The 24,089-nt window shown below is 43.3% G+C and overlaps 1 protein-coding gene across 1 annotated transcript in view; it reads left to right on the top strand.

Annotated features, from left to right (window-relative positions):
• MICOS10 (mitochondrial contact site and cristae organizing system subunit 10) overlaps positions 1-8,288 on the top strand; it is a 33,691-nt gene extending 25,403 nt beyond the window's left edge. The window contains exons 3-4 of the mRNA XM_030222580.1: positions 4,488-4,597; positions 8,047-8,288. Of these exons, the coding sequence (XP_030078440.1) occupies positions 4,488-4,597; positions 8,047-8,052 (116 nt within the window). The 3' untranslated portion in view covers positions 8,053-8,288. The remainder of the gene's footprint in view (positions 1-4,487; positions 4,598-8,046) is intronic.
• The last annotated feature ends 15,801 nt before the right edge of the window (positions 8,289-24,089 follow it).

Below are 24,089 nucleotides of genomic sequence, written 5' to 3'. Positions count from 1 at the left end.
TACGAACCACTGGCGATTCAGAGCTTGCAGTGGGCAACCCTCTGCTAAACCTACAGGAAATTACCCCTCCAGGAACTGCAAGCACAGGTTGACAACTGGGAGAGTTGTTTTAAGACATCTCAACAAGTTTGACACATTTAGGTTCCCAAGTCAATGCAGATGTAGTTAAATACCTCTTGAGAGAGGACCTTTGTGAGAACATGTAAAAGAGAATCATGGAATCGAAAGGGATTGAAAAGATTCAGGGATCTTATGTCAGAAGGGGTATTGAGAGAGTTTGTAACCCTTCAAAGGAAATTTGACCTGCCAGAATCCGATCATTATGCTTATTTACAAGTTAGGCATTTTATGAGGGGACAAGGGTGGTTGCAGTCTGACCCACGGGAAAGAGAGACATTGGAAAACATCTGGGTGACCTTGGAGGGAGGGAAGAAAGGTGTGTCCAGACTCTATAGGTATATTAGGGGAGATAAAATGAAGAAGTTACCCTATATGAATGCGTGGGAGCGAGACCTACAGTGGGGGAAATAAGTATTTGATCCCTTGCTGATTTTGTAAGTGTGCCCACTGACAAAGACATGAGCAGCCCATAATTGAAGGGTAGGTTATTGGTAACAGTGAGAGATAGCACATCACAAATTAAATCCGGAAAATCACATTGTGGAAAGTATATGAATTTATTTGCATTCTGCAGAGGGAAATAAGTATTTGATCCCCCACCAACCAGTAAGAGATCTGGCCCCTACAGACCAGGTAGATGCTCCAAATCAACTCGTTACCTGCATGACAGACAGCTGTCGGCAATGGTCACCTGTATGAAAGACACCTGTCCACAGACTCAGTGAATCAGTCAGACTCTAACCTCTACAAAATGGCCAAGAGCAAGGAGCTGTCTAAGGATGTCAGGGACAAGATCATACACCTGCACAAGGCTGGAATGGGCTACAAAACCATCAGTAAGACGCTGGGCGAGAAGGAGACAACTGTTGGTGCCATAGTAAGAAAATGGAAGAAGTACAAAATGACTGTCAATCGACAAAGATCTGGGGCTCCACGCAAAATCTCACCTCGTGGGGTATCCTTGATCATGAGGAAGGTTAGAAATCAGCCTACAACTACAAGGGGGGAACTTGTCAATGATCTCAAGGCAGCTGGGACCACTGTCACCACGAAAACCATTGGTAACACATTACGACATAACGGATTGCAATCCTGCAGTGCCCGCAAGGTCCCCCTGCTCCGGAAGGCACATGTGACGGCCCGTCTGAAGTTTGCCAGTGAACACCTGGATGATGCCGAGAGTGATTGGGAGAAGGTGCTGTGGTCAGATGAGACAAAAATTGAGCTCTTTGGCATGAACTCAACTCGCCGTGTTTGGAGGAAGAGAAATGCTGCCTATGACCCAAAGAACACCGTCCCCACTGTCAAGCATGGAGGTGGAAATGTTATGTTTTGGGGGTGTTTCTCTGCTAAGGGCACAGGACTACTTCACCGCATCAATGGGAGAATGGATGGGGCCATGTACCGTACAATTCTGAGTGACAACCTCCTTCCCTCCGCCAGGGCCTTAAAAATGGGTCGTGGCTGGGTCTTCCAGCACGACAATGACCCAAAACATACAGCCAAGGCAACAAAGGAGTGGCTCAGGAAGAAGCACATTAGGGTCATGGAGTGGCCTAGCCAGTCACCAGACCTTAATCCCATTGAAAACTTATGGAGGGAGCTGAAGCTGCGAGTTGCCAAGCGACAGCCCAGAACTCTTAATGATTTAGAGATGATCTGCAAAGAGGAGTGGACCAAAATTCCTCCTGACATGTGTGCAAACCTCATCATCAACTACAGAAGACGTCTGACCGCTGTGCTTGCCAACAAGGGTTTTGCCACCAAGTATTAGGTCTTGTTTGCCAGAGGGATCAAATACTTATTTCCCTCTGCAGAATGCAAATAAATTCATATACTTTCCACAATGTGATTTTCCGGATTTAATTTGTGATGTGCTATCTCTCACTGTTACCAATAACCTACCCTTCAATTATGGGCTGCTCATGTCTTTGTCAGTGGGCACACTTACAAAATCAGCAAGGGATCAAATACTTATTTCCCCCACTGTAAATATTGAACTGAGCGTGAAGGAATGGGAAAGGGTGTGTATGGAGGTAAAAAAAGCATCTATTTGTGTATTAATAAAAGAAAATGCATACAAAGTTTTAAGCAGATGGTATTACACACCGGACAGGTTAAAACGAATATATCCTATGATATCCGATCAATGTTGGCGGTGTAATACTGGGATAGGTAGTTTTCTGCATGTATGGTGGGAGTGTCTGGCTATACAATCATTTTGGGTTGATGTTACCACGCATTTGACACAAATTCTAGACACACAATTTCCAATAGAGCCAAAATGGTGCCTATTAGGTTGGGGAAACAAGCGGGGCCAGAAATGGCAAAGGCGGATTAAAAGGTTGGGGTTAGCAGCTGCAAAGTTGGAAATTGCGGCTCATTGGAAACAAAGAATCGGTCCCACTATTGCATCATGGAAGATGAGAATCAAAAATATTGTGGGCCTAGAGCAGTTGACGGATAGGAGAATGGGCAAATACAAACCTGATGCTAAAGAATGGATCCATTTAGAGAAACTATGGATTAATACGATGCCAGAATAGGGGATTTAACCAAGCAGGGGATTATAATGAACAGGGGAGGGTAGGAGTGGGAGGGGGGAGGGTGGGGAGAAAACTATTAAAACTTATGATATATTGAGATGTAATTCAACTGTTTGTTGTATTTCAGAATTCTGAAGGCTACATTGCCTTATACTGTATTATTTAAATTGTGTTTAATAAAAATTTTCAATTAAAAAAAAAAAAAAGAGAATCATTACCAGCTTTTTATGCTTACACAAACTGAACAAATAAGAAGAAAGCATTGTGATGCTTCCCATTTTATATTAAAGGACAAGTGATGGCGAACCGTTCAGAGACCGAGTGCCCAAACAGCAACCCAAAATCTAATTATTTATCGCAAAGTGCCAACAGGGCAATTTAACCTGAATAACAGGTGCCGGTACTCATTATGGGCGGGGTCACCACATATGACTCCACCCCTATGATAGCCACACCCCTCACACCAGCCATGGCGCATATAAACAGACATCATTTCCTGTTTCCGCAAGGGCGGGACCAAAGCTTGAAAGACAGATGGGAAGGCCGAAGGTGCGCCGAGCAAACACACTTTTCGCTGTTGCTGCCGACGCCACCTTAACCCCCACCAGGTATGCCTTTTAAATTTCGGAGGGGGGGGCCCCTGGTGCTCGGAGGGAGGGCGGGCGGCCTGGTGATCGGTGGGAGGGAGGGCGGACGGACCAGCGACGGCACGCGTGCCGAGAGGGCTCCGCGTGCCCTCTCTGGCACGTGTTCCATAGGTTTGCCATCACTGTTATAGATTCTTACTAAAATAAGGTGAAGGAGTCGGACACTAGTCTACGCTGCAGACATATCAGCCTGATGCACAATCCAGAATAAAAAAACACATTTATGTTGCTGAATGCGATGCTGTGAAAAATTACAAAATCAAGAGCAATGCGTTTCTCATTTTCTAATATATAAACTTCATTTCACTGTAATATTTCTGTACTAACACTATAAGCTTGTCCAGTTCTTGTGCTTGAAAACAGTGTGGGTTTCTTTCTCATTGAATCTAACTTCTGCACGCCACAAGTTTGATTAAAACACTGTATCTTCGTCATAGCCAACAGAGCCTGGAAATTCTTTAGAATCACTCAAATAGTATCCAAGCCAGAATATATATTTAAATAATAAGAGACCATATTTTACCTCCAAGCAAAATAGCCTCTGCACACATCAACCTCAGATAATGAAAACTGAAACTAAAAGCCACAGTGCTTTTACAATGGCTTACTTTGTGGCATATTTGCAGTGACATCTGATCTCAAATCTCCACAGAGAGGCTAATTCCTAAGGAGCTTATATCAAATTTATGGATTTAAATTCCTGCTAAACTTTTATATCAAAAGCATTTATTTGGAGCCTCATTCCAAATGCTTTCCATAGATTCCTTCCTGTGAATTTGAAACATCTAAAATTCTGTTTCTGGCGATCCATGTATTTTACTTTTGGCTATTTCTGGAAAATGTCCTAATCATTGTGTGGTGTCATAAATGTGCAGTGTAGTAAAATTAGCTTCTACTGTCGAACTATTTTTCTATCACTGTTTAGAAGCTGATGAAACCATTCTAGAGAGATCTGACTGGTTCTGTTTGTTGTGATGCCATACTTTGTCTGACATTTAAAATATTTTGTGCTCCTTGCAGCGTTGGTCCTGTCGCAGGCAGAGATGTCTGCAATTAATTTGAGCCCAAATATCTGCAGAATAAGCATTGTAAATATATTGGCTAGCCATATGAAGTTTGGCACTCCTAGCATGAGAATTGTGTATTCAACTTTTTCCTTTTCTTCTGTCCTCAGGGAAGACATGGCCCGTCACATTTGGCTCTGGACTGGGTATTGGCATGGCATTATCCAATTGTCAGAATGATTTGAGGGAACATTACCTTCTGCCAGGAAAATTTGTGAAAGTAAGCATTGGATTCTTGTTCATAAGTATTTAATGACTGCTATTTGTAAAGGGTGCACAGACTTTCATTAATATTCTTTATTTATAATTTTCTAATTTTACAATCACATAACATGACTGCAAAAGCAGTAACTGAATTTTACAAAAACTGAAAAAGGAATATAAATCTAGGAGGTATAACCTCCTCTAGGTAAATACTTTCATTTATTTAGTCCACTATTTAAGTGAGGCAAAACACAAAGCAAAAATTCAAAATAAGAAATACTATAAACATAAGAGCAGGGGAACTACTAAGCCCACAATTGAATTTAACAGCATTAGCCTACAGGATTGTTCTGATTAGAACGATTCTCTTCCTCTTTAAAGGCAATAAAACTTTGCATTTTCTTTGTGTCGGTAAACATATAGTTAACAGAGTTAAGAGAAAGAAAGCATCTGCAGGGAAATTTCAATAGGAATGTTCCTTTCAGAGTAAGAGTCCTCTGCTTTAAACCCAAAAACTCACGCCTTCGCTTCAAAGTCTCTCTGTTTAAGTCTGGAAACATTTGTATTCTAGAACCAAGGAATAATGCCTTCATATGCTTGAAGTATAAACGGAAGATGTTATATCTATCAGATTCAAACACAAATGAAACCAAAAGAGTGGTGCGCTCAGTAATTACTTCAAGGGAACTTTCAAGAAATTCAGTTAGATTTAATCCCTGTTGCTGTTGTGTTGAAGTTCCTTTTCCTGTAATATATTGAGCCCGGGTGATTGGAGGATATGCTTCTTTTGGAATAGCCAGAATTTCATTAAAGTATTTCTTTAACATATCAAAAGCTGATATAATCGGAGATTTCGGGAAATTAAGCAGTCTTAGGTTTAATTTTCTGGCATTGTTATCGGTGCACAGACTTTCAATGGAGGTCTTCCTTACGCATTTCAGTTTCTTTAACCAAAGACTTGAAGCAGGGCACTGGATGTTAAATAAGGTTGCTCAATTAATTGAACAGGTAAGTAAAAATCAGCTGCCACTTTGCTTTTACAAGGTCACTGTTTAATATATTTGTGGGAGATATTGCTGAAGGGTTGGAAGGAAAAGTGTGCCTTTTTGTGGATGACACGGAAATAGCCAATAGAGTGGATACCCTGGAGGGAGTAGAAACGATGAGAAGGGATCTCCGAACGTTAGAAGAGTGGTCGAGGGTCTGGCAGTTAAAATTTAATGGCAAAAAGTGTAGAGTGATGCACTTGGAGTGCGGAAACCCAAAAGAGAGATACCGGATAGGAGGGGAGAGATTAGTAAGCTCGACTCAGGAGAGAGACCTTGGGGTGTTGGTGTCGGAGGATCTGAAGGTGAAGAAACAATGCGACAAGGCGATGGCCGTGGCCAGAAGGATGCTAGGCTGCGTAGAGGGGCATAACTACTACTACTACTTAACATTTCTAGAGCGCTACTAGGGCTACGCAGCGCTATACAAATTAACAAATAAGGACAGTCCCTGCTCAGAAGAGCTTACAATCTAAAGGACGAAATGTCAAGTTGGGGTAGTTTAGATTTCCTGAGAAAGGAGGTGTTGATGCCCCTCTACAGGTCGTTGGTGAGGCCCCACTTGGAGTATTGTGTTCAGTTTTGGGGGCCATATCTTGTTAAAGATGTAAAAAGACTGGAAGCGATGCAAAGAAAAGCTACGAAAATGGTTTGGGATTTGCGTTGCAAACCGTACAAGGAGAGACTTGCTGACCTGAACATGTATACCTTGGAGGAAAGGAGAAACAGGGGTGATGTGATACAGACGCTCAAATATTTGAAAGGTATTAATCTGCAAATGCATCTGTTCTGGAGACGGGAAGGCGGTAGAACTAGAGGACATGAAATGGGGTTGAAGGGGGGCAGACTCAGGGCTAATGTAAGGAAGTATTTTTTCACGGAGAGGGTGGTGGATATGTGGAATGCCCTCCCATGGGAGGTGGTGGAGATGAAAATGGTAATGGAGTTGAAACATGCGTGGGATAGACACAAGGGAATCCTGTTTGGAAGGAATGGTTCCGTGGAATCTTAGCAGAGATTGGGTGGCGACGCCGGTAATTGGAAACAAAACGGGAGCTGGGCAGACTTCTACGGTCTATGCTGTGATCATGACTGAATAGATAAGGGATGGGCTGGAGTGTAAATTTAAGGGACTTCGATGTTGGCTTCAGCTAGAAGAAAAAGAAGACTTAACAGAACGACAATTCAAAATACAGGATTCATGCTATGTACAAATAATTGTCCATTGCTTACTCTGCTGTTTTGGTCTCGATTGAACACAGGCTCTCACTTGACCTCTAGTGGTACCCATCTGTTCAAATGCCCACCGAGTGAACCCATTTGACGTAGCACTGTTTCAATGTACTATTACTTGAAACAATAGTGACAGGGGATTGAAAGAGGGCAATTATTGTGCAACACTTGAATGGCTAATGTAATTGTATCTATATATAGCCCTTATTGATAACTGTTAATCACCCGTGCATTAATATCAGCATTTTGTTCAAAGCAGGAATACAATTAGAACTAAGTATTTAGGTTAAGTTGTGCATTTTGTCCTTTGTAACCTCTGTTATTTATGAAATAGATTGCATTCTTTCTAGTTCTGATTTATATTTTGACTTTTACTTGTGCTGAGTCAGGTAGTTTGAAGTGTTCAAACAAGCCCTGAGCATTTGAGGATCGCCTTTCCTTTCTTTGTATTACATTCCATTGGCAGCCCCTTGGAAAGTGCAACACAGACCGTACAGATGATGGGGAAGAATTGATTCCCTATGGAGGATGAGAAAATGTCACCCAGGGTCTGTATTAACAGGCCTCCTCCCTGTCTATAGAAAGCAAGAACAAAGTGGTAAAAGCTACTTATGTGGAAACTAGAATGCTATGTTCTTTCAAAGGGTATTTACTGGTAAATAACCCCAAGAAAATGTTTGCTTTGGACGGGGGTATGGGGAGGGAATTTGGACTATAAAAGAAAAGCTGCACACCTTAAACAGCAGAAGTGAGTTGCAAGATTTATTGAAGAATAGAAATGTTTTGGCCTTGTCTTCCTTGTTCTCAACTTATATTAAAAACTTTGATTGTCGTAGGATTTTGTATGAAAGAACTGTGTTCCTTTTTGTTTTTTAAAGGCCCTTTGTGCTTTTTTTTGCATGTAAAGAATGTTAAAATACTTTGATTGTCATTGTATAAGTATTTTAATATTCTTTACATGCAAAAAAACAGCACAAAGGGCCTTTAAAAACAAAAGGGAACACAGTTCTTTCATACAAAATCCTTTAATAGTGAACTTTGATTGAAGAAAGACCCGATACGGGCCGTGTTTCGGTGCTACAATTTAAGGCACTGAATGAATGCTTCTGGGATGGTGTTGAAATGGGACAGTCTTTGTACCTCAGGTTCTTCTGACTTACTGTTAACAAATACTTCTGTCTTTTAGGATTGATCCTGCAGCGAGATGTCACCTGTGGAGAAGAGGACTTTGGATTATTATATTTATTTCTTTAAAATAGTGAGTTCCCTAAGGAGTAAGCTCACATTCCTCTGAATTGATAACATATTTTGGAAATTCTTCATACTTTACAATGTTGGCCAAGATTAGAAGGCAGGCTTGTGTTTCATTTTTGGCAAGAGGGTTGTTGTCTAGGAACCGAAACAGAATAATAAATGAGAAAAAATGGATTTGCATAGTGTGTTTTATTTCCCTGTTTTCTGCATGAGATGGGTGTGGGAGAGGGTGGAGGGGAAGAAAGGAAGGAGACAAATGTGAGAAGCCAGCAGCTGGAGCCACCCGCTTGGAAGCACTGGGAAAGTAGATGCATTGTTTGTTCACACCCGGGACACTTGAGTTTATGGGAATCTTGCCAACACTTTTAATGCAATAGCATGGAGCTTGCTGCGTATTGATTCTGTTACTTGAGACTAAACTTGGTCTGTGGGATGGGAGAGCATGGCTAAGCAGCAAAGACATGTTGGGATTTTAACGTTTTTTTTTCAGGCCTGCTGTTGCACAAAGGGTATGTTGAAGTCATAAGTACACTTGCTTTCCACCTTGTTTGAGGCAGTCGTGGCATGCAGTGATACTCTTTTTGTAGAGGCATTCAAGATATTGGGTTTATTATATGGAGTTAACAATACATGGCAGCATAAAAAGACCAGAATGGTGAATCCGTTCTGCACAGTTGAGATTTGTTCACTTAAGGTAGATGATTCTAGCTTTCCTTATGGGAATTTATATGCACAACTGCATCCTCCCTCTTGGTTTGTGCTTGACCTATGAACCCTTTTCCTGTCACTGCCCAACATATCTTTCCCAAGCATGATAAATCTGTTAGAGATGGCCTTTACCAGCTCCCTTTATAGGCCATTTCACATTTGTCATTTTTAACCAAGCTTCTTACAAGAGCAGTATGTAAGCCCAACAGCCGGCCCCCATTCCGTGTTCCATTACCAAGTTTTTATAATGATCCCCACAATCATTAAGGTTAGGTAGGAAGCTGTTAAATCTGGTCTCCCATGCCCACTAACCCTCATCCCTCCAGATAGGTCACCCCAATCATTTCTGCTTATGTATCGCTTCCGCTTAAGGTTGTATGGATTCTGAGGCTTCCTGGTTTATCTGCATTTTTTTTTCTAATTCTTTTCTTTAAACTTCTGTATTTTTCCTTTCTACAAATACCCTTCTGTATTCTGTGGTTTTATGGTAGTGAAATTAAAACCAGAGATTGAGTGGCATCTATAATCTCAGGAGCAAAAGAGGAGTGGGAATGGAAGTAGACTCTTTAATGAAGAAACTGGAGACGTTAAAACACAATTTATTAAATGAAGACTCTACAAGGTACCCTGTTTCGGCACTGCACAGTGTACTAGCGATGTCTAGTTTACATTCTCTATTGTACCCGAAAGGTCTTCTTCAAGACCAGTACGTTCACTCCCAAGTGACTCTATCCTCTATGCTTTGTCCACTAACCCCTAGAGACAAAGTATTAAGACTCCTGAGGAAAGCACTTGCATTGCTGAAACAGGGTACCTTGTAGAGTCTTCATTTAATAAATTGTATTTCGAATCTCGAACGTCTCCGGTTTCTTCATTGAAGAGTCTGGTTCCGTTACCACTCCTCTTTTGCTCCTGAGATTACTCGTGGGACACTGTTGTTCCTTTTCCACCCCAGTAGATTTGTTGCATCTATAATCTTAGAACAGGAAAAAGACTTGGGACAACTGGCTGGACCTTAGTTCATATCTTATTCCTTTCTGACATTGCCTTAGTTAGCTGTCTCTAATAATGATCCCTTTTGCACATAGAGAAGAAACCCTGTACACTTGCCCCAAGTCTGAAAAGGAGGGGGAGGGGAGGACACAGCGTTCTATTTAGGATCTACCCAGTGAAGTTCTTTGTGAGCCCATACTTTTCAAAACAATTGCCTGTGCAGCTCTTCAACTGAATGAAAAGAACAACTTCCACCTGCGTCTGGTACAGAAGGTTAAAACGTGTTCTGATTTACAGTTCTGTTTTTGATATTTTCTGTGTCACAGGAAATGCCAGCCAACTGGTATGGAAAGAAATCATTCTGTTAAGTGATGGTGTGTTTGCTCACTTCCTTATAAGCATCCTGAAATAGCTGCATTGTGCTTTTCATAGGATGCAACTGGAGAAAGAATGAGCTGTGTTTGTGCTACCAACATACACAAAACAACAAACAAAACAGCATTGTTTATGGGCTCTGTTTAACATACATATATCACTAAAGAACAGAATAAGTGAAGTGTCAGCAGAAAATGACCACCTGATTTATCCAGTCTGCCTATTTGTATTGTCACAGGCCTGTGGTGGTCACATTTCCTCTTTGAGCGTGTCCCCCATTGGATTGGGTATCTTTTCAAAGATATGCATTCAGTAACATGTGTTTTTATGGAAATGAGGGGGGGGGGGGGGGAGCTTGCCTTGAAGTGTGAGCTTTCTGTCATGTCAGCAATAGGGCACCCTATTGATATTGCCCCCAAAAATGAAAAAAAAAAAGAAGAAGAAATTCTGTTAATGACATGGGAAACTAAAACAATTTTTGGCCTGCACAGCCCTAGTCTTCACAACCCTCTTAGAAAAAAACAAGTATTTTCTCACACTCTCTTCCAGATCCCTCCCTTCTGCTTGCTTTGATTGTCTTGGCTTTTCATTGTATAAGAGATGCTTCTTTCTGGTACCTTACTGAAGCCTGCTAGATCTTCAAATGTTTGTGTTATATCTTCTGAAAACAGACCGGAGATGTCCTGTATATGAAGTGCTCTTTTTTAAAAGGAGACTCGACAAGGTACCCTGTTTCGGCACTGGAGTGCTGCCTTCAGGAGTTTACATGGATATGAAAAAATATACAAAGATATAATTTTATGTATTTATTTATTGCACTTGTATCCCACATTTTCCCACCTATTTGTAGGCTCAGTGTGGCTTACAAAGACCTGTTATGGCATCACCATTTCAGGGTACAGAAATACAATTGGAGTTACAAATCTATTAAGAGTAACAAGGCTAACAAGTTGATCTAATCAAGCAGTTGTGGAAAGAAGGCAGTTAAAAATGTAAAGTAATATACAGTGGTGGAAATAAGTATTTGATCCCTTGCTGATTTTGTAAGTTTGCCCACTGACAAAGACATGAGCAGCCCATATTTGAAGGGTAGGTTATTGGTAACAGTGAGAGATAGCACATCACAAATTAAATCCAGAAAATCACATTGTGGAAAGTATATGAATTTATTTGCATTCTGCAGAGGGAAATAAGTATTTGATCCCCCACCAACCAGTAAGAGATCTGGCCCCTACAGACCAGGTAGATGCTCCAAATCAACTCGTTACCTGCATGACAGACAGCTGTCGGCAATGGTCACCTGTATGAAAGACACCTGTCCACAGACTCAGTGAATCAGTCAGACTCTAACCTCTACAAAATGGCCAAGAGCAAGGAGCTGTCTAAGGATGTCAGGGACAAGATCATACACCTGCAAAAGGCTGGAATGGGCTACAAAACCATCAGTAAGACGCTGGGCGAGAAGGAGACAACTGTTGGTGCCATAGTAAGAAAATGGAAGAAGTACAAAATGACTGTCACTCGACAAAGATCTGGGGCTCCACGCAAAATCTCACCTCGTGGGGTATCCTTGATCATGAGGAAGGTTAGAAATCAGCCTACAACTACAAGGGGGGAACTTGTCAATGATCTCAAGGCAGCTGGGACCACTGTCACCACGAAAACCATTGGTAACACATTACGACATAACGGATTGCAATCCTGCAGTGCCCGCAAGGTCCCCCTGCTCCGGAAGGCACATGTGACGGCCCGTCTGAAGTTTGCCAGTGAACACCTGGATGATGCCGAGAGTGATTGGGAGAAGGTGCTGTGGTCAGATGAGACAAAAATTGAGCTCTTTGGCATGAACTCAACTCGCCGTGTTTGGAGGAAGAGAAATGCTGCCTATGACCCAAAGAACACCGTCCCCACTGTCAAGCATGGAGGTGGAAATGTTATGTTTTGGGGGTGTTTCTCTGCTAAGGGCACAGGACTATTTCACCGCATCAATGGGAGAATGGATGGGGCCATGTACCGTACAATTCTGAGTGACAACCTCCTTCCCTCCGCCAGGGCCTTAAAAATGGGTCGTGGCTGGGTCTTCCAGCACGACAATAACCCAAAACATACAGCCAAGGCAACAAAGGAGTGGCTCAGGAAGAAGCACATTAGGGTCATGGAGTGGCCTAGCCAGTCACCAGACCTTAATCCCATTGAAAACTTATGGAGGGAGCTGAAGCTGCGAGTTGCCAAGCGACAGCCCAGAACTCTTAATGATTTAGAGATGATCTGCAAAGAGGAGTGGACCAAAATTCCTCCTGACATGTGTGCAAACCTCATCATCAACTACAGAAGACGTCTGACCGCTGTGCTTGCCAACAAGGGTTTTGCCACCAAGTATTAGGTCTTGTTTGCCAGAGGGATTAAATACTTATTTCCCTCTGCAGAATGCAAATAAATTCATATACTTTCCACAATGTGATTTTCCGGATTTAATTTGTGATGTGCTATCTCTCACTGTTACCAATAACCTACCCTTCAATTATGGGCTGCTCATGTCTTTGTCAGTGGGCAAACTTACAAAATCAGCAAGGGATCAAATACTTATTTCCACCACTGTATGAGTAAGTTGAGTATATACAGACATATGACCAATGGATAAAATGAATAAAATTATAAACATAAGATAAATATATAAAGAAACACACAACCATATGAGTAAAAATATGGAGTCAAACAGTGATGGAAGTAACATTAGATGACTAAAAATACAACGGGGGGTGAAGAAATGTTTAACATAAGCCAATAAACTAGTACTCCTTTATTTGCCTTTGTGACTATTGTGGGACACTGTCGTTCTTTTCCATCTTGGTGTGTTAGATCTTCCCCATCTCTTCTCTCTTTGACTCAGTCCATGAGGTACTTAGGCCCATCACAACTGTGCATAGCATGCATCCTTTTGAATTGACTCTACTCTGTCAATGTCTGAAGTGTGACCTCCAGAATCGTACTTGAATATGGCTTTCACCAAAGACTTGTGGAGGGGCATAATCGAAAGGGGCGCCCAAGTTTTCCTGAGGCGTCCCGGCGAAGGGGCAGGGAAACCCGTATTATCGAAACAAGATGGGCGTCCATCTTTCGTTTCAATAATACAGTCGGGGACGCCCAAATCTTGACATTTAGGTCGTCCCTAGAGATGGTTGCCCTTAGACTTGGTTGTTTCTGATTTTCAGTGATAATGGAAATTAAGGACGCCCATCTCAGAAACGACCAAATGCAAGCCCTTTGGTCGTGGGAGGAGCCAGCATTTGTAGTGCACTGGTCCCCTTGACATGCCAGGACACCAACCAGGCACCCTACGGGGCACTGCAGTGGACTTCAGAAAAAGCTCTCAGGTACATAGCTCCCTTACCTTGTGTGCTGAGCCCCCCAAAACCCACTACCCACAACTGTACGCCACTACCATAGCCCTTACAGGTAAAGGGGGGCACCTAGATGTGGGTACAGTGAATTTTGGTGGGCTCACATTTACCACAAGTGCAACAGGTGGGAGGGGGGGGGGTGGGCAGGCCTGGGTCCGCCCACCTGAAGTGCACTGCACCCACTAAAACTGCTCCAGGGACCTGCATACTACTGCGATGGACCTGAGTATGACATTTGAGGCTGGCACAAAATATTTTTAAAGTTCTTTTTTGAGGGTGGGAGGAGGTTAGTGACCATTGGGGGAGTAAGGGGAGGTCATCTGTCAGTTCAAGCACCTTCTTGTGCCTTGGTCGTAAGAAAAACTGGACCAGGTAAAGTCATCCAAATGCTCGTTAGGGACGCCCTTTTTTTTTATTCCATTATGGGCCGAGGACACCCATGTGTTAGGCACGCCCAAGTCCCGCCTTCGCTACGCCTCTGATGCCCCCGGGAACTTTGGTCATCCCCACGACGGAAAGCAGTTGAGGACACCTAAAATCGTCTTTTGATTATGCCAATTTGGGTGACCCTGTGAGGACGTTCTCTTTCGAAAATAAGCCTGATAATGTTCACTTGTAGATCAAATGGGCTTATTTCCCATGTTTAATTTAATGGTATATTAAAGTGTCACAGAAAATCATGAAATTAGTTGGACTACATAGATAAAAGGTAGTTGTAGTTTGATCTCTAAAGTATGCAGTACTACCAGTCTAGGAGGCAAGAACACTGATTGGTTCTAGACTAGAGTGTTGCACAGGGACAGAAATTTCACCCATCCCCAATGGAATCTAACCATAGCCACTAAAATCCATTCTGTCTCCACCCATCCCCACAATTAATCTCCTCCATTCCAGCCCATTTACTTGCTTGAAGCCCTCTGTTTCCGCCAAACCTCAACAACCTTGTGTGTTTTTTTTTGGATGGTATTCATTATTCAACTAAAGAGTGTTCCAGTCTAGTGTTCTGGTTGCCTCTGGTCATTCCAAGCCTCATTCTAGTGTTCTGGCTGCCTCTCTATATGTTCCAAGCTTCATTCTGGTGCTCCAGTTGTGCCTCTCAGTGCATTCCAAACCACATTCTGGAGTCACCAGAGACTTTGACTACACTTCCACAGGAATCCTGTGGCAATTTCTTCCATACCTGTGGGATTCCTGTAACCCCCATTCTCATGCAGCTTTCTAATCCAGGCTCCTGCGTTGCGGCTTTGAGCTAACTATTGGACTCTGAAAAGCCATTGTCTGCAATGACAAGCAGGCCTGTAATTCTGATGTGGGTAACACAGTCTGTGTTGCCCAGTCCAGAGCTTGTAACCAAATTCAGTCTTCCCTGGAATTTGATAGGCCCCCAGTTGCTGTCATTCCCTGGTGGTAGAATCTGTGCTCAATAGGGCCAGGAGTTCTAGGGACTATACTTGACACCCCCTGGCAGAGAAGCTAGAACCCTGGACTCTTTTGGATGGAAGATGTATCAGGCCTCTATGCTAATTTCCCATATTCAATCACACCAGCTCTACACGCGCCTGTACTTGCGGTCCTTCGTGCAGACTCTTACCCACCGGAGCAGGCAGAATCTGTTCACCAGCTGGTCAAGTAGCAGAAGGTGTGTCTTAAGTTCTTGGCCAGGGGCATCTACAACATTTTTGATGTGACGTCCAGGATCTCTACTCAGAGTATAGTGATGAGCAGACTTTCATGGCCTGCATGTGTCTGACTTGGACCCACCGGTCCAGCAGAGTTTGACAGATGCTACGTGCTTGGGGGGATAATGTTTTTGGAGAAAAAGTAGAGGAGGTCACTGACCTCAACAAGAAGCATACTGATACCATCAATACTTTCTCTTGACGGATGCCTTCTGCCACTACCTCCTCATCTAGGAGGTTTTTCAGCAAGTCGAAGAGGTGTACTTACAGAAGCATAGGTACACCACTTCTTCTTAGCAGGCTCAGCCCTAGCGTGCTCATTCTCATCAACAGCGTGTGCTTAAGGCCCAGTCAAAGCAGAGGATGAGCTTTTGACTGGCTCCAGCAGCTTCTGCAACTACCTCCTCATCTAGGTTTTTCAGCGAAGAGGTGTACTTACTATTCACAGAAGCATAGGTACACCCCAGCCTCAGCAGGCTCAGCCCCAGCATGCTTATGTTCATCAACAGCGTGTGCTTAAGGCCCAGTCAAAGCAGGGGGTGAGCTTGTGACTGGCTCCAGCAGAGTAAAACTATAGCAAAAGTGACCTTCCCAGATGACTTGCCAGTCATGGAGACGCAGAGTTTTTTCAGGAAAGGTGGCCCCTTGTAACCTTCGACCGGTGGGTTTTTGAAAAACCCTGTCTCAGTTTTGGAGCCTATCTGTCTGGCTTTCATTGTTCTCAGAGAGCCCTGGTCCCAGATGCCCAGAGAGGACACAGGTATGTTAAGTAGGGGTACTTGAGAATCAAAGGGCTAGCAGGCAGCTGGGCAACATTTGGTCCATCTGCCATTCTCAGGGCTTCCTGAGGGAGGGGCGTTTTCATATTAATCTAAGTATGTCCAGCAATCCTGACAGGAAGTATTTTTTCACAGAGAGAGTGGTGAATACTTGGAATGCCCTCCAGAGGGAGGTGGTGGAGATGAAAACAGTAACGGAATTCAAAAATGCGTGGGATAAACATAAAGGAATCATGTTCAGAAGAAATGGATCCTCAGAAGCTTAGCAGAGATTGGGTGGCAGCACTGGTGGTTAGGAGGCGGGGCTAGTGGTTGGGAGGTGGGGCTAGTGCTGGGTAGACTTGTACGGTCTGTGCCCTGAAAATGGCAGATACAAATCAAGGTCAAGTATACATATAAAGTAGCACATATGAGTTTATCTTGTTGGGCAGACTGGACCGTACAGGTCTTTTTCTGCTGTCACCTACTATGTTACTATGTACTGTCCTGTGCTTTTGCGGCAGATAGGAAGGCACTTGTGCATGCATAGTGGCGTACATCTTGTGCTCTGTAAAGCTTGTTATAAGCTCCGGCCTGGGCCATGCAGACTGCATTACCTACGTGTGAGAATATAAGGCCTGTCCTCAGTAAATACCTGCTATAGATAAGTATCTTTACTTTCTGTGCAGAGGCAGGGCTGGCCTAACTATGAGGCTACTAGGGTAGCAGCTGTAGTTCACGCAAAACTAGATCTGTTTAGCCACAGAAACCTAGCCTGCAGGAAGGGTAAGCTGTTTTTTTTAAAGGCCATTTGTCCTGATTATTCTGGGAAGGGTGGTGTTGGAATTAGCTTAGGACACGTAATACACTTGCAGTGGCCCTGCACAGAAGATTGCATTATTTAGGCTGTAATTGGGCTCTGGAACAGAATAGTACTGGTTGCTGTATACTAAGTACCTGTTAGTTTTCTAATGCCCTGTAGATTGTCAGAAAGTGGAGTTCCTCATGGGAGCACCTCTTGAGAAGGGAAAAGATTTCACATATGTAAAAACTAATCTTCCATAATTCAGTATTTCGGAAGGTCCAAGAAAACAACAGGGTAATCGATCTGCAAACTCCAAGATGGAAAACTGACACAGCAGATACGTATGTGAAAACGTACAAAAAATTATGAAACATAAAAAAACTAGTAAAAAAGACCCGTTTCTGTAGGCAAGGAAACGGGCCTTAGGCAGGCAATTTCCCCCCCCCCATGCTACGGCCCCCTCGAAACCCACCCCCTCCCGCGAACCTGTCGATCCCCCCCCCCGTGCCAGCGAAAATTGCCGCCACCGCCACCGTTGTGTTACCTTCCCTTCCTGTAGGTTCTTCAATCATCTTCTTAGAAAGTTTAACTCCGTGCGTCTGACGTCAGACGCACGGAGTTAAACTTTCTAAGAAGATGATTGAAGAACCTATGGGAAGGGAAGGTAGCACAGCAACGGTGGCGGCAGTTTTCGGTGTTCCGGGGGGGGGGGGGGATCGACAGGTTTGCGGGAGGGGGTGGGTTTCGAGGGGGCCATAGCGCGGGGGGGGGGGGGTGACAGCTGATTCCGAGGCAGTAGGAGGAGTAGGGAAACACGCTGCGCATGTTTCCTTACTCCTCCCCTTGCCTTGGAATCAGCTGTGTTGACGTCAGTGACGTCCATGCGTGTCTGCCTCGCAGACCACTTGCAGCCAGGGAGCCACGGTCCCAAGCATAGAACGTTGGAGGTGAGAATTATTATATAGGATGTATTTCTATATATATATATGAAACATTATTAAATAATTAAAAATTATGGTGTTTTTTTGATTATCAGCTGAACATTCGATTTTATTTATTTGTTTATTTATGTCATTTATACCCCACAATTTCCCACCGCTGGCAGGTTCAATGTGGCTTACAACATTGAATTAACAAACAGGAAAGTACAATAGATGGAAAGTGATACGAGGGGCAAGGAGAAAGTAGTTAAGTCCACAAGATCTTTAGAGGAGTTGGAGTCCGAGCATTCGATCATGGTTATAGAACTCAATTATTGTTTTAGCTCTAACTAGTAAAAAAGGCCCGTTTCTGTTTTAAAGGAAACGGGCGCTAGCAAGGTTTTCCTCGGAGTGTGTATGTTTGAGAGAGTGTGAATGTGTGAGTGTGTGTGTGTGTGACAGAGAGAGAGTGAGACTGGGTGCGTGTGTGTGTGTGAGAATGAGAGTATGTGCCAGGGTCCCCCTCTCTCCCAGTTCCAGGGTTGTCGTCCCCCCCCCGGTATGTCTCCCATTTGCAGGGGTGTCCCCCCTCCCTCCCGCCCTTCCTTCCTCCCAGTTGCAGGGTCCCCCCTCCTCCTATCTTCCCTTTTTCCCAGTTGCAGGGTCCCCCCCCCAGTTGCAGGGTCTGTGTGTCTCCCCCCTCCTTTTGTCCAGTGGAAACAGCTGTAAAAATGGCTTTAATTTTACATTTTATGCTATGGCTGTTGCATTTTTAATTTGGATTTTACTCACACCATTTTCAGTAGCAGCTGGAGGTGACTTACAGTAAGAACATTAAGTTATGGCTGTCTCCCTCTTTGGTGCTCATTACAAGAACAGTCTCTCTCTCTCTCTCTCTCTCTCTCTCTCTCTCTCTCTCTCTCTCTCTCTCTCTCTCTCTCTCTCTTATGCTGCATTTTAGGGTGAATGATGAGTTAAGGTGGTAACAGTGCAAACACAAGGCTGGTCTTAGGATGAATGGTCCTGAACCAAGAATGGTGTGGTATCCCAGAACTATGCTTAAGTGCCCAGACATAAATATATGTACTTTCGGAAGATCCTACAATGTGACCACAAACCATTTATATTTTGAAATCATGTAGGTGAAGAGCTTTGGTTTTGTATGCATCCTTTCTATGCCAAGCCTCTTAGAGGAAATCTTCCTATGTGAGTGTTTTGTTTACATCCGACTTGCCTGATGAACATCAGGGAAGTTTTTTTTCTGCAGTAGCCAAAGCTGAGAGAATTCAATTGATAATCTGCAGAATCGTTTGTGCCTGCAGCTTTGATGCTGAGGGGCAATGGCCTTTTGTAGCTATTGAAAGTGTAAGGGATATGGTGATACATATCTGTCCCTCTCTCACACACACACACTCTCCCTGCCAGGTTCCCCAGGGAATTTTCCTTTCTTTCTACATACATAAATGTTATATAAACCACAAGGGACCTATAGGTAGAGTTTAAGGCAGATGTTCAAAGGAAAGAAAGAGTGACCTACAGGTAGAGTTTAAGGTAGATGTTCAAAGGAAATTTAAAAAAAACATCATTTCTTTGACTGCACGATCTTTGCAAGTTTGAATTGATTAGAATAGCTTTGATACATACACTACCACAGTAAATAACAGCAGATAAAGATCTGCACGATTCATCCAGTCTGCCCACGACTGCCCCTTTTGCTCTCATACCATACTATATTTAAGGTGAGCTGCAGCCAGTGGCGTAGCCACAGGTGGGCCTAGGTGGGCCAGGGCCTACCTACTTAGGGTTCAGACCCACCCAACAGTAGCACACATTTAGTGGTAGCTGGTGGGGATCCCAAGCTCTGCCAGCTGAAGGCTTCCCTCTGATGGTAACAAAAACGATACTGTCCACGATACCGGCACCTGCACATACTCAGTTTTCAACGTGTTTTCCCACCAGCTGAGATATTTTTTTTTTATATACTTTTATCAAACATAATAAATCCTTATGAGTGATAATACACATAACAGCAATTTGTAAACAAAAAATTCTAACAGTCACACTAGCATATTCTACTATCGATCCCAAGTTAAGGTAATGATCCAAGAGTTATAGAAAATTTCAAATACTTAAATATGAAGCATAATCACCAAATAAGTAAATCAAAAGAGCAAGTTACATCTCGATTGGCTGACTCCAAGCTGGCTTACAGTGGTGCATGTGTGGCTAGACTTTTACATTCACCTCTTCTCTGCTTAACAGAAATTCCTCCAATTGTTTTGGATCAAAGAATTGGTATTGCCTGGATTGAAATTTTATTCTACATATACATGGGTATCTCAAGACAAAATCTGCACCTATTGCTATTATTCTGGGACGTAGAATCAAAATTTTTCTACGCCTTTGTTGAGTATCCCTAGCCAAGTCAGGAAATACCCTAACCTTTGATCCCAAAAACAGAGAATCCAAATGTCTGAGGGAAAGTTTAAGGACTGCATCTCTATCTATTTCCAACGCAAATGTCACCAAAAGTGTAGTTCTTTGAGTTATAACCTCCAAAGAAGACTCAAGAAATGCCGTAAGATCCATTGCACCTTGTTGCTGTTGATTTTCAGATTATTTTGCATCTGTTTGTATATAATAAGCTCTAGTTATAGGTGGCAAGGAATTTTCCGGCATTCCCAGAATCTCCATTAAATACTTTCTGATCATTTGGGTTGGCACCACCATAGGGGGACCTAGGAACATTTATAAAATGCAAAGTCAGTCTCTTTGACAGCTGAGATATTTTTGTGGGGGGGGGGGGGGAGGAGAACACTTGGTGCCCACCCACTTCTTGCCTAGGCCCACCCAAAATCTGTTGTCTGGCTACGCCCTGCAGCATACGTGTTTGAGCACCCCCTCCCCAATATTGAATGAACTTGACTGTGTCCAGTGAGGTGTAATTTCTTTGGGTTTAGCATACCCAATCGTTTTGAAAGGTTGCCGCCTCTGCTCTGCGGTGTGGACTTATCTTGTCTTTCCTCCCATGATCTCTACTTGTTTTTCTGACTCGCACTATTCACTGTTTACCATTTTGGACGAGTTCATAATTGTGTCGCTGCAGTTTTGCTGTAATTGCAGTGTTTAGGAAGTACTATTTCTGTAACTGTCCAAACAAACCGGGCTCAGCCTCTCTAGCAAGAGGACAGGCTCCTAATTGTCTTTTTTTTTTTTGGGGGGGGGGGGGAGGACGGCTGCTCCATTGCTAAAACGATTGTGAAGCAGAAACGTTTCCTGTTGCTTGATTTTTCTAATTACGGAAATGGAAAGGGAAAATGTGGAACATTGGAAGCAGCGAAAGGAATGTTTAAAGTTAGGAGAAGCGGCTCATCTGGAAGCCATCAGTATTTATTCCCGAGGCCTGTTGAAATTATGACTTCCTTTCAGACACCGCAGGAGGAGCTGGATGATATGAATGAGGGGAAATAAGATAAGACTGGTGAGGAGCCTTTCTCTCAGGCACTAGTCACAAAACACCTTTCAGATCAACTGAGAAGTCTTCTGAGAGGGGGGAATTGGTAGAAATCGTTCCAGTTTTAGTATGTAGACGGTCTCTGTCCCTTATTAAAGGTTTCCTGAGGACCTCTAGCTGGAAGTCAGGGTCTTTGTGGTGGAGGAAGCTCTCTATTAGACGTTTTGATTCTGAATCGACCGTTTTCAGTCCATTAGATGTTTTGATTCTGCATCATCTTTTTGTGTCACCATCCCCCGCTGTGGGTGTTTTCCTGTCCATAACACTTCATAGGGAAGGCGGTGTGTGACCTTGATTGGGTCCCTTCATTTTCCTGTGCTTATCTAGTGGCCATGGTGACTTGTGAATTATCCTGTCTGCTGCCATGAGGCTAATTTCATTGTATGCAGTTTTGGTGGTGGCAGGTAATTTAACATTTTATTATTTAGATTTGGCTCACACTTTTTTTTTTCAGTAGTAGCTCAAGGTGAGTTACATTCAGGTACACTGGATATTTCTCTGTCCCAGGAGGGCTCACAATCTAAGTTTGTACCTGAGGCAATGGAGGGTTAAGTGATTTGTTCAAGATCACAAGGAGTGGCAGTGAACCGGCCACCTCTGGATTGTAAGGCTGGTGCTCTAACCACTAGGCCACTCCTCCACTAGCAACATTCCATCTAGAATCTCAAATAGTAGCAACATTCCAGAATTTCAAAAAGTGGCAACATTCCATGTAGAATCTTCAATAGTAGCAACATTCCATAATTTCAAAAAGTGGCAACATTCCATCTAGAATCTTCAATAGTAGCAACATTCCATATATTTAGATTTTGCTCACACTTTTTTCAGTAGTAGCTCAAGGTGAGTTACATTCAGGTACACTGGATATTTCTCTGTCCCAAGAGGGCTCACAATCTAATTTTGTATCTGAGGCAATGGAGGGTTAAGTGACTTGCCCAAGATCACAAGGAGCAGCAGTGGGATTTGAACTGGCCACCTCTAGATTGAAAGACTGGTAACCACTAGGCCACTCCGTTGGTCGCTTTAAGCATCAAAAATCTATAGATTTTTATCTAAAGCAGTTGTTGGTTGATAATCTGCTCATAGTCAAAATGGTCTCAATATTCACATTTTCAGCCAGTTTAATAGGAATCTCCGGATCTGTTACAAATAAAAAGACCAGCAGCTTTTTTAAAAGTGTAAATATGCATTAGTATGTGCAACCTGGTTATGTTTGTTAATAGCCGCCTTAATGTGTGTCAAATTAGCTTATAAGAGCTTAGCACAAAACGAAAAGGAATCTGATCAAATCAAATGCAAAACAGTTAATTCCTTTCTGGCAGCACAAGGAAAAATAACGGGTGCTAAACTTGTAAAATTGGACACAGACCCATTTTTTTTTGTTACATTTGTACCCCACGCTTTCCCACTCATGGCAGGCTCAATGAGGCTTACATGTGGCAATGGAGGGTTAAGTGACTTGTCTAGAGTCACAAGGAGCTGCCTCTGCCTGAAGTGGGAATTGAACTCAGTTCCTCAGGAACAAAGTCCACCACCTAACCACTAGGCCACTCCTCCACTGTTGCTACTATTTGAGATTCTACATGGAATGTTAGCAACATTCCATGTAGAAGTCGGCCCTGGCAGATCACCAATGTAGCCATGCAGGCTTCTGCTTCTGTGAGTCTGACGTCCTGCACATACGTGCAGGACGTCAGACTCACAGAAACAGAAGCCTGTGCAGCCTTCTACATGGAATGTTGCTAGTGGAATAGCAACATTCCATGTAGAATCTCAATAGTAGCAACATTCCATGTAGAATCTCCAATAGTATCTATTTTATTTTTGTTACATTTGTACCCCGCGCTTTCCCACTCATGGCAGGCTCAATGCGGCTTACATGGGGCAATGGAGGGTTAAGTGACTTGCCCAGAGTCACAAGGAGCTGCCTGTGCCTGAAGTGGGAATCGAACTCAGTTCCTCAGTTCCCCAGGACCAAAGTCCACCACCCAAACCACTATGAAAAACTTAACTATTCCTCTCTTTGAGCCATAGCTGTTCTTCAAACAGAATTATGTTCTGTTAATGTGCTAAGTTTAAAGCTAGTAAATGAATGCAAAACTCATTTGCATATAATTAGGATGGATCATTAAAGCAGACTAATTAACACTTTGGTTGATTATCCTCTGAAGCTCTTTCCACTTTATAGCTGCCAGCATTGGTTGGGTTGCTTTGATTTTCTTTTCTTTCTGTCTAATTAATCTATTGAGTAGGGCTTTTTTTTTCCTATTATGGAAGGAGAAAAAAATATGAAATGTGATGCCCTAAAGCAACTGATACAAATACAGGACAAAAGTATCCCTGTGAGAATTCCTTCTGTCCTATCCGAGGGAGAGAGCGAGATCACCAACTAGTCACAGGCTGATTCCTGGAAGAAATGCTGCTTCTTTAACCACATTTCGTTTCATAATTGCATAATCTCTAAACAGATATCTGGTTGGAAAACGGTAACGGAATTCAAACATGCGTGGGATAAACATAAAGGAATCTTGTGCAGAAAAAAGGGATCCTCAGGAGCTTAGCCTAGAATGGGTGGCAGAGCTGGTGGTTGGGAGGCGGGGCTAGTGCTGGGCAGACTTATACGGTCTGTGCCGGGGCTGGTGGTTGGGCGGCGGGGATAGTGCTGGGCAGACTTATACGGTCTGTGCCAGAGCCGGTGGTGGGTGGCAGGGATAGTGCTGGGCAGACTTATACAGTCTGTGCCAGAGCCGGTGGTGGGTGGCAGGGATAGTGCTGGGCAGACTTATACGGTCTGTGCCAGAGCTGGTGGTTGGGAGGCGGGG

The sequence above is a fragment of the Microcaecilia unicolor genome, chromosome 13 (genome assembly GCF_901765095.1).
Source record: "Microcaecilia unicolor chromosome 13, aMicUni1.1, whole genome shotgun sequence".
In the NCBI taxonomy this organism is placed as follows: Eukaryota; Metazoa; Chordata; class Amphibia; order Gymnophiona; family Siphonopidae; genus Microcaecilia; species Microcaecilia unicolor.
This window is presented reverse-complemented; position numbering and strand designations above follow the sequence as displayed.